This window comes from Sciurus carolinensis, chromosome 9, assembly GCF_902686445.1.
Source record: "Sciurus carolinensis chromosome 9, mSciCar1.2, whole genome shotgun sequence".
NCBI lineage: Eukaryota > Metazoa > Chordata > Mammalia > Rodentia > Sciuridae > Sciurus > Sciurus carolinensis.
In genome coordinates, this window is record NC_062221.1 from 85,667,572 (window position 1) to 85,684,878 (window position 17,307).

Sequence of the window (17,307 nt, forward strand, 5' to 3'; positions counted from 1 at the left end):
TCCTACCTGCTTCTTGTTTGCAATTGATGCTATGGGGCTGCCCTGAGCAGCAGAGGGATGGAGGGGATTCATTCTACTTCCCAAAACTCTTCCCATGCCAGGTTCCTTGGAGCAGGATCCCTTGACCCCCTATGTCACATGACTGAATGGCAGGGCCCATGAGATGACATGGTGCAAACACTTTGGCTTCCACCACCCACCTCATGCCTTCCACTGCTCTTCCTGTAATATCTGTGTGGAAGTGAGTCCTCTTCCCTCTCCAATCTCCATCACTCTTGGTCCCTTACATATGTGATGGCCTCTGTCTCTGCACCTGTCCTGAGAGCCTGGCCTTGCTTGCACAGATGCTGACATGCAAAGGGCACCATATGTGTGCTGGACCTCGTGGAGTCAGGGGCAGGAGAGCAGTGACTGTCCCATCCCCTGTCTTGTTGCTACTACACACCTAGACCTTTAGACTGGTGCTGTCCTGATCTGGGCCTCTTTGCCTGTCCACCTCTGGGTGTCCAGGTTCGAGAATTTCCTGGGTTCTGAGTGCTCTTCTGTCCTGTGCACACACTGGATGGGTTTACAAGTGCAGAACGCAGCTGGGTAGAGGTGTTCTTTTCATTTTATCCAGTATCTGAGAAAATAGTCCCAGAGTTTTTCTATATCCTGCTCAAAGTGATACCAAGCAGGTCTTGACTCTGAGATCTTGCTGATGACATGTGACCTGAGGAGACATGAAGTCTTAACTGTGCTTTAACTATGTAAATGCCATTTTTTTCCCCTAGAGGTGGGAGCCCTTGTGTTGGGACAAGGACAGGCAGGCTACAGGGTAGGGTTGGGAGAGGTCTCAGGATTTGGGGGTGATGGAGTCCAGACCAGATGGACCCTGAGTCCTGCTTCGTCTCCTCTAGGAGTTTAACCAGCACTGCAGGTGGCTGAACAACTGCTTGGGCCACAGGAACATCAGGAGTTTCCTGCTCCTCCTCCTCTCTTTGAGTCTGTACTTGGGAACCTCGCTGGTGGTTTGTGTTGCTTTCCTGGGTGGTTTTCCACAGGAGACTCACACTTTTCTCCCTGGACATGGCCATGGTGTATCCACACACTCCCAAGTGCTCACACTGGAAGAGCAGGGGTGGTGGGAGGGTGGGAGAGGGTAACCAAAGGCAGGCTAATGGAGTGGGGCTTGAGCAGTCACTTGGTAGGACATGTGAAGGACATCATGAAGGTCAGAGAGGTCCGGGTGAGAGGCAGGGTAGGATGGACTGTAAACAAAAGAATGGAGCAGAGCCACAGAGAGGGATAAAAAAGCTTGAAAAGGAACAGGCATCAGGACAGCGCGAGGGAGAGAGGTCACCTTGGGTGTACTGGACTAACAATCCAGAACAGGGAGGAAATGGGTAGGCAGGGCTAGTTGGAGCAGGACCAGAGAGGAAGGGATTGAGTCAAAAGGCTGGGCCAGGGCGGAACTGTCCAGTGCCTTGACTCCTTAACCCTAGCACAGCTTTGTAGTGACTGTACCCGCCTTTGGCCTCCTGTTGCAGCTCATCCTGCAGCTGGTCATCTAGGTCCTGGCAGTGAACACTGTCAGGCGCCCCTATGAAGGCCAGGTAAGTGGAAGCAAATGGTTGTGCTGTGAGGAGGCATCTTTCTCCCCTGCCACTAGGCACTTTCTGTGCTTTCTCCACTGCCCTTGGCTCTGATGGTGCTCATGAGTCCTTCCAGACCCACCTCTTAAGATGCAGCTCAGATCTTCCTCCCCCTGGAGCTCTGAGGTCATTCTCCCTCCTGGGTGCATTGCATGGAGAGTCTACTGTATGTTAGGCTGCATGTTATTTGAGGGACTGATATAGAGGTATGTCCATCTTTCACCTGTGTTGATAAGCAACCTGAAATCAGAAATCGCTGGCAAACACCCAGGAACTTGCTGAGATTGGTGTCACAGACTGGAAGGAACTGAGAGTTTGAGGGGGACTGAACGGTAGAGTTGGACATGACACTCCATGTGTTCTAGGTGTGATTCTGGAGAGAAAGAATCCAGGAGGGCTTTTTTTCTCAGATGCACAGTTTGCAAAAATGCACACACACCTGAAAGTAGGGTGTTAAGAGAATGATGAGGAAAGGTCTGTAATTCAAGCACTGGGTGGTATGGGCAATGAGGTGAACCCATGGGGATCAAGATTAGAAAGCCCCAGAAATTCAAGCATGGAATTTACTTGGGAAGAAGTGAAAACTTGGGAGCTATGGTAGAACTGTTTTAGGAATTCTTTTATTGAGGAATAATGTACAAACAGTAAGATTCACCTGAGTTAGTCTAATGTTAGGGAATTTGACAAATGGACACTGTCGTAGATTCTCCACCATGATCAAGGTTAGACCACTTTCTCTACCCAGAAGAGCCTTTCATCATTTGTTGTCAGTTTCTCTCCCTAAGTCCTTGTGGTTTTTCTCTTTCCAGAATTATGTAGGAATGAGAACAGTCTGTGTATATGTATGTATGAAAACAGTGAATGTTACCAAACTACCATTCCTTCTATTGGTCATCTGCATGTGTTTTGTCTCATCTAAAATCCAAGCAACCCCCACCCTTAACGTCCTAGGTGTCCACTCCACCTGTGGTACCCTCTATGCCTTATTCCCTGAAGGAGCTGATCTGCTCACCAGCTCCATCCTTCATTCCCTGGCCCACAGCAGCACAGACTCTGCCCTGGCTGTCATGATGGGGCTCTCATCATTGGGCAAAGCCAGCAGACATCCTTTAGACTGCTCTTTCTGCCCAGGACCCAGCCTCTGCAACCAGAAGTAGCTGAAATAGCCCTCTTGTATGTCTTAGAACTTAAAGCTCAGGGCTTCTTCTCTGCATGAACCTGGGTGCTGTGGGCTGGGTTGCCTGCATGTTTCCCATGATCCCCTCTCTCTGCACTTCCCTGGCCACTCCACATGGTGCTCAGGTCCTAGTGTTGCAGATGCACTCACCACACTGAAAGTAGGCTGGCCCTGCTGTTTGCAGTGTGCTATCAACCCCCAGTGCAGTGACTGGGCTTTATTTATTTGCTACTGGGTATGGAACACAGGGGCACTTTACCACTGAGCTACATCCCCAGGCCCTTCAAGTTCTTATTTTGAAACAGGGACTCACCAAGTTGCTGAGGCTGGTCTTCAACTTGTGATCCTCCTGCCTCAGTGTCCCGACTTGCTGGGATTACAGGTGGGTCCTGCCATGACCCATTGACTGAGGTAATTTTGCTGCCCTGAACTATTTCTGTCTGGGGTGTATCTGAGTGTTCAGGCACGTGCTTCGCATGTGCCAGGCCTAAGGTTCTTCAATCCCCAGCATTCAAAGAAAATAATCTGAATAAATGAGTGAACCAAAAAACAAAAGAATCATCATTTCTGATAGAAGAAAAGCGATAAAGGAACAGAGAGAATCCTGATGCCCTGATTCCCCAAGATAAGAGGAAGAAGGAGAGGCAGCAGGAAGTTGGGAAGAAGATGGGGCAAGAAGAAGATGCCACTTGATTTTGGTCCTATGTAGTATGAGGGCATTTGAGGCACAGAATTAGAGCAGGAGTCTGAGGAGAGGAGCCAGTGAGAGAGACTGGTCTGGATGCTTCAGTGCTGTTGAATTCTACTCATGCCTGATAGGATTCCTTGTGTGGAGAGGAAGGAATTCAAATTTACTGCTCAGTTCTCAAAAAGTTATTAATTATAATTCCTTTAAGCATTTTTATACCTTCTGTCCATCCAATATTTTATATATTTTATACACATCTAATGAAAAATTATGTCTATAAAAGTAACAATTTTGTAAATTTTAAAATATTCTGCTATTAATTTATTAGTTTATTTTTTTCTTTAGTAGGTATTGAACCTAGGGGTGCTTTACACTGAAGCTACATCCCCATTCCTTATATTATTTGGTTTTGAGGTAGGGACTCACTCAGTTATTGAAGGCCTTGCTAAATTGTTAAGGCTGTCCTTGAACTTCTGATCCTCCCACCTCAGCCTCCCAAGTCACTTAGATTAAAGGTATGTGCCACCGCAACTGGAAGTATAGTAGTTTCTTCTTTTTTTTAATTTTTTTTTTTGTATTTTGACTCATTGTACACAAAGTAGTACAAATTTTCATTTCTCTGGTTGTACATGATGTAGAGTCACACCATTCTTGTAATCATACATGGATATAGGGTAATGATGTTTTCTCATTCTCCCACCTTTCCCTTCCACACCTCTCTCCTCCCCTCACTTCCCACTTCACAATCCAATGCTTCCCCATTTTTCCCTTAAACTGCCCTGACCCTGCTATGTATCATAATCCATTTATCAGAGAATACATGTGACTTTTGGTTTTTTGGGATTGGCTTATTTAAAGCACACTTCTTTATTATGGGGGTTGGTGGGCTAGAATTCAGCCTGCATTTTTTTTTAATTTTTATTTTTACAGAGTGCATTCTTATTCATTGTATTCATTTGGGGTACAACTTTTCATTTCTATGGTTGTACACAATGTAGACTCACACCATTCCTGTAATCATACAAAGACAGACATAGGGTTATAATGTCTATCTCAGTCTACTCTCTTTCCTTCCCCCACCCCTCCTGCCCCATTTTCCTCTTCACCATCCAAATTTCCTCCATACTTCTCTTGCCCCCCAACACTCCACCCCTGATTATGTATCATCATCCACCTATCAAAGAAAGCATTCGGCCTTTGGGTTTGGGACTTGGCTTATACACTTAGCATGATATTCTCCAACTCCATCCATTTACCACAAAGGTCATAATTTTATTTTTCTTTATGGCTAAGTAATATTCCACTGTGTATATATACTACAGTTTCTTTATTCATTTATCAATTAAACGACACCTGTGTTGGTAGCACAATCTACCTAATGTGAATTGAGCAGCTATGAACATTGTTCTGGTTGCGTCTTGGTAGCTAAAGATCTTGAGGTTGGGTCAAGACTCATCCAAGTCTGAGAAAAGGAGAGAATAAGGCTAAAGAATAAAAACAGAGAAAAGAGAAAGTGGAATGAGAGAGAGGAGAAGCAAGTCAGTGTCCAGGGGAGGACTTGACTTTGAGTGTGAACTTTACTGTTTTGTGTATTGAAGGCCTTCAGTGCAGATTTCCCTGGTCCATGTGATTTTCAAGTAGGAAAATATAATTGGGCATCCCTGCTGTCACTTCCCTCCATTATAGTGAATTTCAATGAAGGGGCACTTTAGAAAAAATAGACAGGTAAGAAAGTGAAGTGGGAGCATGTGGAGACACCATCTTTGGATCTGTTTAGCAGCATAAGAAGATTTAAAAGGTATCTGGAAGGACAAGGCAGGAGGACAGATGTGGTCAGTGGAGACACAGAAGAATGTGGCAGAGAGAGGTAAAAGGTGATGAGAGAGCCCCAAGGACGCAGGAGAAGTGTGCTCTGTTAGCACTAATCTGGGGAGAGCTGCTCACAAGTGGGTCCTAGGAATGCTGGAAGGCAGGAGATTCTGGGTCTCTCTTGGGCTCTCCTGTCCTTGGAGTCTTGCCTCAGTCCTGTGTTGAGGCCCAAGCTGAACTGACCAACTTAGGGAGGGTCCCTGGGAGATGGCCTTGCCTAATCGACTGGTTCTGAGCTCCTCATCCCATCCCCATCTCCCTCTAGCACGACGACCTGTTTGACCAGGGCTGGGCCAGGAACTGGTATACCACCTCTGTGCACCACTCTGACCCATGTGAGTTGGTGAACCAGGAGCTTATGTGGGAACCCTGGGGCTGGTCAGGAGGGTTGAAGCTGGGCTTCTTCCCTGGTCCCTACCCCACCTCCCAGACCCTGACACACATTAATCCTTTCCTTTGGGATTTTCTCCATGGAAATCTGGGGGTCTTTGGGAATTTCATTGTTTCTTGCTTTTGTAGGTTCTTGCCTCAAGATGTGGGGCACAGGAAACTGCAGACTGGATGAAGCTCCTATAAGAGCGTCCTGAGCTGTCTGCTTTCCAAGCTGAGGTACAACAAAAAGTAGACAACTCTAGAAGCCAGGCAGCATGGCTCACACCTGTAATCACAGAGACTCCAGAGACTGAGGTAGGAGGATCACAAAGTTGAGACAGGCATTGGGATCCAGCAAGACCTGTTGTCTCCTACATTGTCAAGAATGGGCCTGGCACTGGTGATGCAGCTCAGTGGTAAAGCCCCATGGATTCAATCCCAAGGACAGGGGAAGGGGAAGGAAACCAAGCAATTTGACTCCATGATATTAAAATTTGGGGTCATGAGGTATAATTTGTTGTAGTGGTTAGCAGGTACTTAGCAAGCTGGAGGCCCAGCACCAAAATAAGCATAAAAACACAAAATTAAAAGAACTCTTTATGTATATGTACCAAACAACAAATGAAAATGTTAGCTTTGTGTGTATACCATATAAGTGAGAAATGTAAATTTTAGCAAGTGTGCCTAGGAAAACATAGACTAGCACAGATTTAGGGACTTTTTCCTGTTATTTAGATAGCAAAAAGAAGCTAAAATTCAACTTAAGAGTGATGAGTAGGAATTGCTTAAAATATGGCATGACCATTTAATGGACTAGTAGATCATTTTGAGTGGATTTAGGGGTAAAACTGTAATGTTTCACTAGGCACAGCAGAGCAGAGTGTGAATAGTTATTTCTTATTTTGGAGGTGGCATAGTATAGAAGTTAACAGCAGGTTAACTGAATATGTGTTCCGTCCAGCGGAACTGGTGCGGAGAAAGGAGACACCACCAATCTTTAGTTGACCAGATTTATTGCGTCCTCCCTGTTTTTCTGACTCCTTTGTTCTGCCACCATCTCCCTTCTTCTTCCCTCTCCCTCTCTCCTCCCCCAGGCTCCTAGCTTATCAGCCAATTATAGCAAAGCTTTCTCTCACACAGGAGAGCATGCAGAGGAATGTCAGCATAGCACTATAGGAATCACGAGCTGTCCACACGCGGCATGATATTAGATAGCCAATCCTAGAGCCTGGCGTCAACACGTCATAAGTCTCCAAGGAACTAGTAGGCAAGCAACCTTTATGGGTACTTCCTTATTTTGGTACCCAGTGCCTTTTGGCTCATTGCCAGATGCCATCTTGTCCAAGACGGCCCTCAACAGGCTCCCCATTTTTGTTATAAAAAGAAGAGGACAGCGACTGTGCCTGTCTTAGGTGCCAGAGTCAGACTTTATCCTTACCCGTCATTGGGAGTCAAAGAGCTGTTGGCATGCTTTGATCCCTGTCTTAGGTTGGTATAAAGTCCACCCTGTGCTTACCCGTCATTGACTACCAGTCCTGTAATTGGGAGAGCCAAATCTGAGGATCAGAGCCTTGGTCCATGGCCATAAGGCTTGCCGCATCACTAAGGCTTGCCGTCTTTGATGACTCCTTAGAGACAACAGATATCTGAGCAGCAATAATAACAGCAAGAACAACAATTCCATCATAGCAAAACTTCCCATCCATTGTTACCAAATTGTAACGCTGACTGTAAGAAACTAATGGCTTCTGGCATACCCGGGACCTTGACCTGAGTACTATTTACCACAGATATAGAATTTCTCAGTAGGGTAGTCAAATTAGTAAGCTCTTTAGTCCATGTCCCATTAAGCATGCTACGAATCCGTTTGGACAGATTGGCAGCAGCAGTAATATTAGAATAGGGTATCGGGTAATGCATAGTGCTTGGGCATGCACTAGACAGCCCATCTGTGTGGTAACAGTCAACATGTCCACTTGTTCTTGTAGTAAGTTCACTCTTTGGTTTAGAATCAGGATTCCCGTGGTGAGATGCACATTGATGTTTTCCTGGGTTGTCAATGCTTCAGCAGTGGCTTGTGACAGATTGTTGAGCGGTGAGCAGTAGGAATAGCAGTTCCTAGGGCAAGTTCAGCAGCAGTGGCAGCAGCTACAGCAACCGCCGCAGCAACAGTGATGGCTATAATGGTTGAGATACCAAAATCTCTTTTTGCTTTCACGGGTAGGAAATTCCACTCACTATGAATTAAGGTCACTGGGACTGGAATGAATTTTGGAATCCTGGCAATTACAGCCAGAGGAAATAGTGAAGCATCCCAACAACTAGACACATAACACTCTTAACACATGACACATAACACTCTTAACACATAACACAGTTAAGGACCTCATTATCATTATCATTGTTATTGGTAATGTTAATATCAAACTTAGAACTCTTAGAATGAACACAAATGGAGACATGACACATACGGGAGTAGGGGGGAAAACCTGATAGAAGGAAGAGTAATTGCCCTCGCACCCTGTATAACTATAAACAGGTGTATTACTTCCCTATATATAGGTTTGCTTTAGACTGTACCTTAAATGAATGACAGAGAGATTGCCTCCCTGTATTATGGCAGTTTCTGAGGTGGCTAACCAGAGGAAGCAAAGACTACCTCTTAACTTGAAGTTTAGACTAGTAATAAGTGGCTTTACAGTGCAACCAGCTGGTAGGTAAGGAATACCTTGAAGTTCTGTACTAGGAAATAATTGAGGGAAAATTTGTGTGCCATGAGTGATATATCCCCAAAAGTTTTAAGAAGAGCTAACAACAGCAGGCTTACCACCATCACCATCATTTTGTGTTTCGGTGCCATTTTCTTTCTTATGGATAGTTCTTACCAAGTGCCTGGGACACAGATAGGTTGTTGTTGGTCCTGAGGAGAAACACAAACAGATCCTCTCCCCCAAATTAATACTGGGTCAGGTCCTTTCCAGGACCCAGTCAAGATGTCTTTCCACTTTGCTTGTGGATGGCCACCAGACTTTCCACTAAAATGTCTATCAGCCGCAGTACAGCCTATAGCATCCAAAGTTAAAAAATTGAGGGTGAATAAAGCAAGGTTAAGTCTGTTCTTGGGAGGGTCTAATGCCCCTATTCCCCCTTTTTGTTTAGTTAAGCAGACTTTCAAATGTTTGATTAACTCTATCCACGATAGCTTGTCCTTGTGGATTGTAGGACAATCTGTAGAATGATAGATATTGAACTTTGAGCAAAACTGTTGAAATGAAGAAGAAGTATACGCAGTCCCATTATCTGTTTTAAATGATTTTGGCCTTCCCATAGTAGCAAAGGCTTGAAGGCAATGACTGATTACATCTTTTGTCTTTTCCCCTGTATGGGCGGTAGCAAATATATATCCTGAGTAGGTATCTACAGTTACATGTACAAATTTTAAAGTATCAAATTCAGGGATATGGGTGACATCCATCTGCCATAGATGATTTGGAAGGAGTCCTCTAGGATTGACTCTAAAATGAGGAACAGATAAATGAGGCACACAGGCAGGACACTGTTTTACTATATTTCTGGCTTGTTCTTTTGTAACGTTATATTTTATTTTGAGAATAGTAGCATTGACATGAAAATCTTTATGGAAATTAATTGATTTTTGTACAATGTTAAACACATGAGGATGTCAAGTAGTTGAGTCTGTAGTAGAATTTCCTTGAGCTAAAGGCCCAGGTAAGCCTGAATGTGCTCTGATATGGCCTATATATAAAGGTTCTTTGCGAGCCCACAGAAGAGTTTATGCTTGATAAAAGCATTGTTGTAAGGTAGATATAATTGCTTCTAGTTCAGTTTTTTGAGCAGATTTATGAGAAGTAATAATAGTCTGTACTTTATCAGAAACTACTGTAGCTGTGCCGGAGGAGGAGCCATCTGTAAAGAATGTATTTGCTGCTGGGATAGGTTGAGACTTAACAACCTGAGGGAAAATAACAGGATGTCTTTTGAAGAAGCTGACAATAGGTGAATTTGGCAAGTGATTATCAAATGTGGCCATGGTGGAACAATAAATTGCCCAATCTTCATATTGTTAACTAGTATTTCAATCTGTTTTGCCGTGTATGGGACAATAACTGTCTGAGGATGAACTCCAAAAACTCGAAGGGCTGTCTTAAGTCCTAATGTAACTAGATTTGCTACCATCACAGGATATGGGGAAACAACATATTTGGGGGATACTGGAAAATGGATCCATATCAGGGGTCCAGTTTGCCATACCAGACCTGTAGGAGTATATTCAGAATCTAACACTATGAGGCTAAAAGGCAAGGATAGATCAACTCTATCACTATGAGCATTTTCTAAAGCTTGTTTTACTAACCTTAAGGCTTTTCTATCTTCAGGAGTTAAAATTCTGGGGGATGTAGGGTCTGAATATCCTTGGAGAATATCAAACAGAGGCTTAAGTTGACCAGTGGTGATTCCCAAATTTGGTCTTACCCAATTTATATCACCTAATAATTTTTGGAAATCATTTAGAGTCTTAAGCTTTCCTGTGGCTAATTTAATTTTTGGTGGCCTAACATAGGTATCTAATATTTGATGTCCTAGAAAGGTAATAGGGCTGCGGGTTTGCACCTTTTCTGGGGCCACATGTAATCCCCATTTTTTTAGGGTTTTGATAATATCATCAAATACCCCTAATAAGGTCTCCTGTTCCTTATGAGTCAAAAGAATATCATCCATATAATGGAGACAATAAAGTCCTTTATAGTTTTATCTAATCTGTGATATAGCCTGGCCAACATATATTTGACACATAGTGGGACTACTTGCCATTCCCTGGGGAAGGACCACCCATTGGTATCTAGTATTAGGCCCTTCATTATTCAAAGAGGGAATGGAAAAGGCAAATCGAGGGCCATCCTTGGGATGCACAGGAATGGAAAAGAAACAACCTTTTATATCTATAGAGATGATATGATAATGTTTTGGAACAGCAGCTAACGAGGGGAGACCCAGTTACACCGGGCCCATAATCCGCATACTGGAATTTATGACTCTCAGATCTTGCAAGAGTTGCCATTTTCCAGACTTTTTTTTTTATGACAAAAATGGGTGTATTCCAAGGGGAAGTGGAAGGAATGATATGATTTTCCTTCAATTGTTGATTAACTATTTCCTGGGCCGCCTCTATTTTTTCTTTAGAAAGGGGCTACTGGGGGACCCAGATAGGATTATTGGATTTCCATGTTATCTTTAATGGTTCAGTGGCCCCTCCAGAAAACCCAGCCCCTTAGTCCCTGTTTGTCCTTCGGCTTGAATGGGGCCGGTCATACCTTGTAGATTCTTGCCTAGTCCTTTTCCAGGGATATAACCTTGTCCCACCATGACTGGTAAAACGGTTGGGTTTGGACAGGAAATATTTTGTTCAACTGAGGAAGAAATGACAACATCCATCTGTGTTAAAATGTCTCTTCCCCAAAGAGTGACAGGCAGGTGAGCTAATACATAAGGTTGGAATGTCCCCCTTTTCCCATCAGGGTCCTCCCAAGATAATACAGCTGAACTTTGTAATGGGGTTTGGGCAAATCCAAGTCCCCGTAAGGTAGTACTGGATGTTGTAACAGGCCATGATTTGTTCCAGTCCTTCTGTCTTATAATAGAGATGTCAGCACCCGTGTCTATTAGACCCTCTATGGGAGTACCATTAACTTTCAATTTAAGTATGGGTCTATTTTTTGTTGATTGTGCCCAAAACACACCCGATCCTGTGGATCCAAACCTGTTGTCTCCTCCAGTCCTTTGTGAACTGGGAAAAGTCCCATGATGGCCAGGCAATATCAATATTTGGGCTATTTTGTCTCCTGGAGAAACTACAGATACCCCTTGAGGGGAGGATAACATAATCTTTATTTCCCCAGTATAATCAGTATCAATGACTCCTGGAAATACTTGTAATCCTGACAGAGTTGTAGAACTCCGCCCCAACAATAATCCTACTGTGCCCTCAGGGAGTGGTCCATGTATGCCCGTGGGGACCACTTGTACTCCCATCTCTGGGGTTAGAACGAGTTGGGCGGAGGCACAGAAGTCCAATCTCCCACTCCCTGATGTTCCTCGGGACAACGAGGAGATAGTCAGAAAGGATTGTGAGTGGGGATCTGTACTATGGGATTCTGAAAGGCCCTGTATATTTGAGGGCCCCAGGTTGGGCCCCCCTGGCCGTTTTTTGACTGGGGTAGGAAGAGGATTTCTCTCTATGTCAAATCTTGATGTACAAAATCTCGCCCAGTGCATTCCTCTCCAGGCACCGGGGACATAGACCTGGGGCAGGTTGATTTGTTCCTTGCTGTTCTCTAGTCTTAGGTGTTCCCCTGGGCTTTAACCCTGTGGGTCCTTCAGGGCAGTCTCTTCTGAAGTGCCCTTCTTGCCCACACTTAAAGCATATTATTCCTTTAACTCTTGATTGCCCCTGATTTGGCCCATGAAGAGCAGCAGCTATTACTTGTCCTGTAATGACTGCATCATTGATATCCCTGCAGACATTTATATATGTACTTAAATCTTTATTTTTCCATGGTCTTATAGCTTCTTTACACCATCTATTTGCTTGCTCATAAGCTAATTGTTTTATTAAGGGCATAGCTTGTTCTGAATCCCCAAATACTCTAGCAGCTGTTTGGATTAGTCTATCAACAAAATCTGCAAATGGTTCGTTACTCCCCTGAATCACCTTAGACAACTGCCCCTGTAAATCTCCTGACCCTTGAATTAACTTCCAGGCTTTAGTGGCAGCAGCAGCAATTTGTGCGTACACCCCAGGATCGTAAATAATCTGCTGTTGAATACCTTCATAGTTTCCTTCTCCTGTTAGCATTTCTACATTTCTTTGGGGAAAGCCTGTGGCAGCATTATGTCATGCCATTTCTAATGAGGCTTCCTGCCATGCCATTTTCCACACTAGGTACTGCCCCCCTGATAGCACAGCTTTACATAGCCTTTTCCAATCTTCCGGCACTAGATTTAGCCCCGATACTGATTCCAACATACTAATTGTAAATGGGGCCTGTGGACCATATGTAGCCACTGCCTCCTTAAAATTTTTTTACTGTTTTGAAATCCAGAGGTTGGTGGAATCTTTGTCTATTTTGGTCCTCTAGTACAGGGAAGAATTGTGAGACTGCTGAGGTTTCCTTAAGGGGGGTTTCTTCTCCCCATGGTGAAAAACCCATCTGATTAATAGCATGAGATAGCTCCTCCCAAGGGTACTTTGGGGGATATAGGGGGCAGGCTGCTTGAGGGGGAGCGGCTGCCTCAAGGAAGGAGGCATATAACTCCCGATATAACTGATGGGGGCGACCGTGTCCTTGATGCTCTTTCTAATTCCTCCCCAGTAAGCCCCTCCTCCTCTTCTTCCTCTTCAGGAGAAGTTACACTTAGTTGTTTCTTTATCTCTTCCAGACACATATTTCCTATTTTTAACTAAAGTTATTATTTTACCTTTTTTAGATGTTAGACATTCCTTAATGAGCTGCCACATGGGAAAAGTACCTCTAGGTAATGGGATTGCTTTTCTGCTTTAATAAGATCCTCTTTATCATGTTCCCATTGTGGAATATTTAGGACTCCCTCTTCCAAAAACCAAGGACTAACCTTGGCCAGTGTAGTTACATATGCTGTTACAGTAGATCGTTGTATGGCAGTTCCATTAGCCTTAAGTACATCTTGTATCTTTCCTATCATTTGATTTCTAGACACTTGTGACCCCATCCTGGAGTTAGGAGACCTCCCTTTACCGGGGCTATGCAGACTCCCTTCACCGGGGTTATGTGGCCTCCCTTTACCGGGGTTATGCAGACTCCCTTCACCGGGGTTATGTGGCCTCCCTTTACCGGGGTTATACTGACTCCCTTCACCGGGTTATGTGACCTCCCTTTACCGGGGTTATCCTACAGTTTTCCTATAGCTTACCTAAAGTTACTTAGTTTTCCTATAGCTTACCTTAAGTTACTTACGTGGGAGGACTCAGAAGGAGGAAGAAGCTCCCCGTATGGGCCACCACTTGTTCTGTCCAGCGGAACCGGCGCGGAGAAAGGAGACACCACCAATCTTTAGTTGACCAGATTTATTGCATCCTCCCTGTTTTTCTGCCTCCTTTGTTCTGCCACTATCTCCCTTCTTCTTCCCTCTCCCTCTCTCCTCCCCCAGGCTCCTAGCTTATCAGCCAATTATAGCAAAGCTTTCTCTCACACAGGAGAGCATGCAGAGGAATGTCAGCATAGCACTATATGAATCATGAGCTGTCCACGCGCGGCATGATATTAGATAGCCAATCCTAGAGCCTGGCGTCAACACGTTATAAGTCTCCAAGGAACTAGTAGGCAAGCAACCTTTATGGGTACTTCCTTATTTTGGTACCCAGTGCCTTTTGGCTCATTGCCAGGCACCATCTTGTCCAAGATGGCCCTCAACAAATATGTTTTATGACTACAGGTTTCTATTTTGAAACCTATTCAGTTAACCTTGACTGATGTGCACAGCCCTTGGTTCTATCCCCAGCACCAAAAATAATAATAATAATAATAATAATAATAATACGCAAATAATAATAATAATACCCACTTGAATATTGTAACTTTTATTGTGCCTTAAGGCAGAAAGAAAAATTATTTTCTTATACTAATATTTGCTTCAGTTAACATGTAGTGAGCTGGGCATGGTGGCACATGAGTATAATCACAACCATTTAGAAGACTGAAGCAGAGGTCTTCAACTTTAAGGTCAGTCTGGGTTATTTAGTGAGACCCTCTCTCAAAATAAAATATGAACATGGTTGGGGAGACAGTTCAGGGGGAGCATGCCCCTGGATTCAACCTGCAGTACTACCCAAAAACAGTGAAGGCTAATTAACATTCATCTTGTTTGTCATGGCAGTGGGAACATATTTATTATGTATTGATAGGGAAGTCAGTCCCTTTGGGAACCCTTCTTTCCTATAAGCCAAATCTAACAGCAGATGACCATGGAGATAGTTTGAAATCTCATCAAAGGAGGTTTGTACATATTTGTCCAACCTATAGATTTTTCAAATAGAAACGTTTAGTCATAAAATATATTCCAAGGAAAAACACTTTTTCCTTCTCCCTTTGATTTCATTAAGTATTGGTGGCCTGAATCAAGCTTTATAAATAATTTCAACAGAACCAAGAAGGGAGTAAAAATAGTGTCTGATTAGAAGGCTACAGTAAGTATACTTATAAAGAACAATATGACCTAGAGACCTCATGGAAAAAAAAAAACATTATAGATGGTTTGTCCCAAGCATTTACATGTTCTACATTGATTTGTTCTTGATTCCTTAGTACTGTGAAATATAAAACTGCTTTGACTGTGGTATCCTATAGATGTTTATATGAAATAGTCCTTATCTTAGGAGGGCTGCTGCTTTGAAAATATCAACTAGAATAGGAGTTGTGACTATTCATTTGTGAGCTTATTTATCACATCCCATATCTTTGGTCCTTAGTATCTTGACTTGAACCTTAGTAGCTAAGTTGAGATTAAGTACCTACATTAGATTGTTTGAGTTTCCTTCATATGTCCTATCTTCTTTTCTCATTAGTAAGTGCAAATTTAATGTGATTTTCTTATGTTTGGACTTAATGGTCATAAACATTTAAGTTCTGATTTTAAATCCAACTTCCTAATTTCCATTTCTTGGTGATAGGTTTGAACATTCAAAAATAAATATATGATTAGATCTTATTAGAGTCATCTATAGAGTAGTAAGTGGTTTCCTAAATATATTAAAAGAAGATACAGTGGAATAGCCAGAAAAGCCCTTTAGGATCAGTCATTTGGATATCATTCATTTCTTATGACTAATTGTAAGGAGTTTCATAACTTAGCATTACTGTGTAACACATGCAGTGGAGTAGAAATGTAGAGTGAACAGTTTTCCAGGAGTTGCCAAGTTCCTGTATATTTTTGGTACTGGCGAAGGAACCCAGGGGTGGTTTGCCACTGATCTATCCCCAAGTCCTTTGTCTTTTTTGTTTTGAGACAGGGTCTCACTGAGTTTCGAAGACCTGGTGTCAAGCTTGTAATTCTTTGGCTTTAGCTCATGAACAATTGGGATTACAGACATGTGCCACCTACCCTGGTGGAATTGTCATTAAGAAATCCTGAAGTTGCAGGCTGACTAGAAGAACTGTTTGCTTGGAAATGTCATGATATTTGAGAAAATGAGTAGTTAGGTGTCCTAACTTCATGGAGAGTATGTGTCTTCTTGTTTCTGATATCGTTTGCGTTTGCAAAGTTTCTTCAATGTTTTCTTTGAAACAAATTATTATTGAAACTTGATATGTTTGAAAACCACTATTTTCAAATCAGTAGAGTTTACTAAAGAGGAATTATGATAGCAAAATTAATTTTTTAGAAAGATTTGATTGTGCTTTCAATGTTATTTTGTTCACAATAGGAACTATTGTGACCATAGGTTACACTATGAGAAAATATACAGGATTTGAAAGAATTGGAGAAGGGTGTTTATAATCATATTCCTAATATTCACTACTTATGGGTATTCAGCATTATCTCTCTTTTTCCCTGAGATTGAGCACTCACTGCAATCTGTGAGTGGTATGCTGGGTGGTTTGTGTAAATATATAAAGCAATTATTAAAAATTCCTACTCATTAGCAATGACTGTTCATCATTTTTTCTTCATCCCTTTTTTTAATCATGGATGGTAAGGGATTCTGAGATGGAAAAATTGCCCATAACATATTTAAAAGTCAATTTCATTGTAGGATTATAATCCATAAAAACATTGATTTGTGGCTGGGTATATTGTTGAGTGTGGAGCACTTGCCTAGGATATGTGAGGTCCTATGTACCCTCCCTGACATTTCACAAAGAAAAACAAAGCAAAGCAGAACCCCTTGCAGTTAGCTGGGCATGGCAGAACACACCTGTAATCCCAGCAAGTCAGGAGCTGAGTTAGGAGAATTGCAAGTTTTCAGGCAGCCTCAGCAATTTAGTTTAGATCCTTAAATCAAAAGGGACTGGGGAATTAGGTCAGTGGGAACATGCCGAGGGTTACAATCCACACTAAAATAAATAAATAAATAAAAACAAATATATAAAATGTTTTTGAATCATATCATTGAGTATGATCTTTGAGTCTGTTTGTCTGATTTTGCTCCATAATTTGATTTCAAAGTTTACTAACTAATCTCTTTCCTCTATTCCTTGAAATCAAATGAGTACCTTGATTTCCTAATGTTAATAATCTCTAGAAAATGTTCTGTGGATTTAGAAAGAATTAGTGGATTTTAGAATGAGAATTTCTGAAACTTCCTAATGAGTTTCATTTTGACAAATTCAGTTCAGCGCAGACTGAAGAATAATAATAAATTGAAACTTACCTGAATATTTTGAACATGGTAATACATGTTATATATTGAATAATTTAGACTGAATGAATAATACCTACATAGAGAGACAGGTATTACAAACCCAGGTGAATTCCTTTATTTCTTTATGAATTCATTGTTTATTTATTTCATT

At 42.5% G+C, this 17,307-nt stretch overlaps 1 protein-coding gene across 1 annotated transcript in view; it reads left to right on the plus strand.

Moving 5' to 3' along the window:
* LOC124993680 (serine/threonine-protein kinase PAK 2-like) overlaps positions 1-17,307 on the plus strand; it is a 255,555-nt gene that overhangs the window by 90,746 nt on the left and 147,502 nt on the right. The window contains 1 exon segment of the mRNA XM_047565498.1: positions 16,218-16,281. Coding sequence (XP_047421454.1) covers positions 16,218-16,281 — 64 coding nt within the window.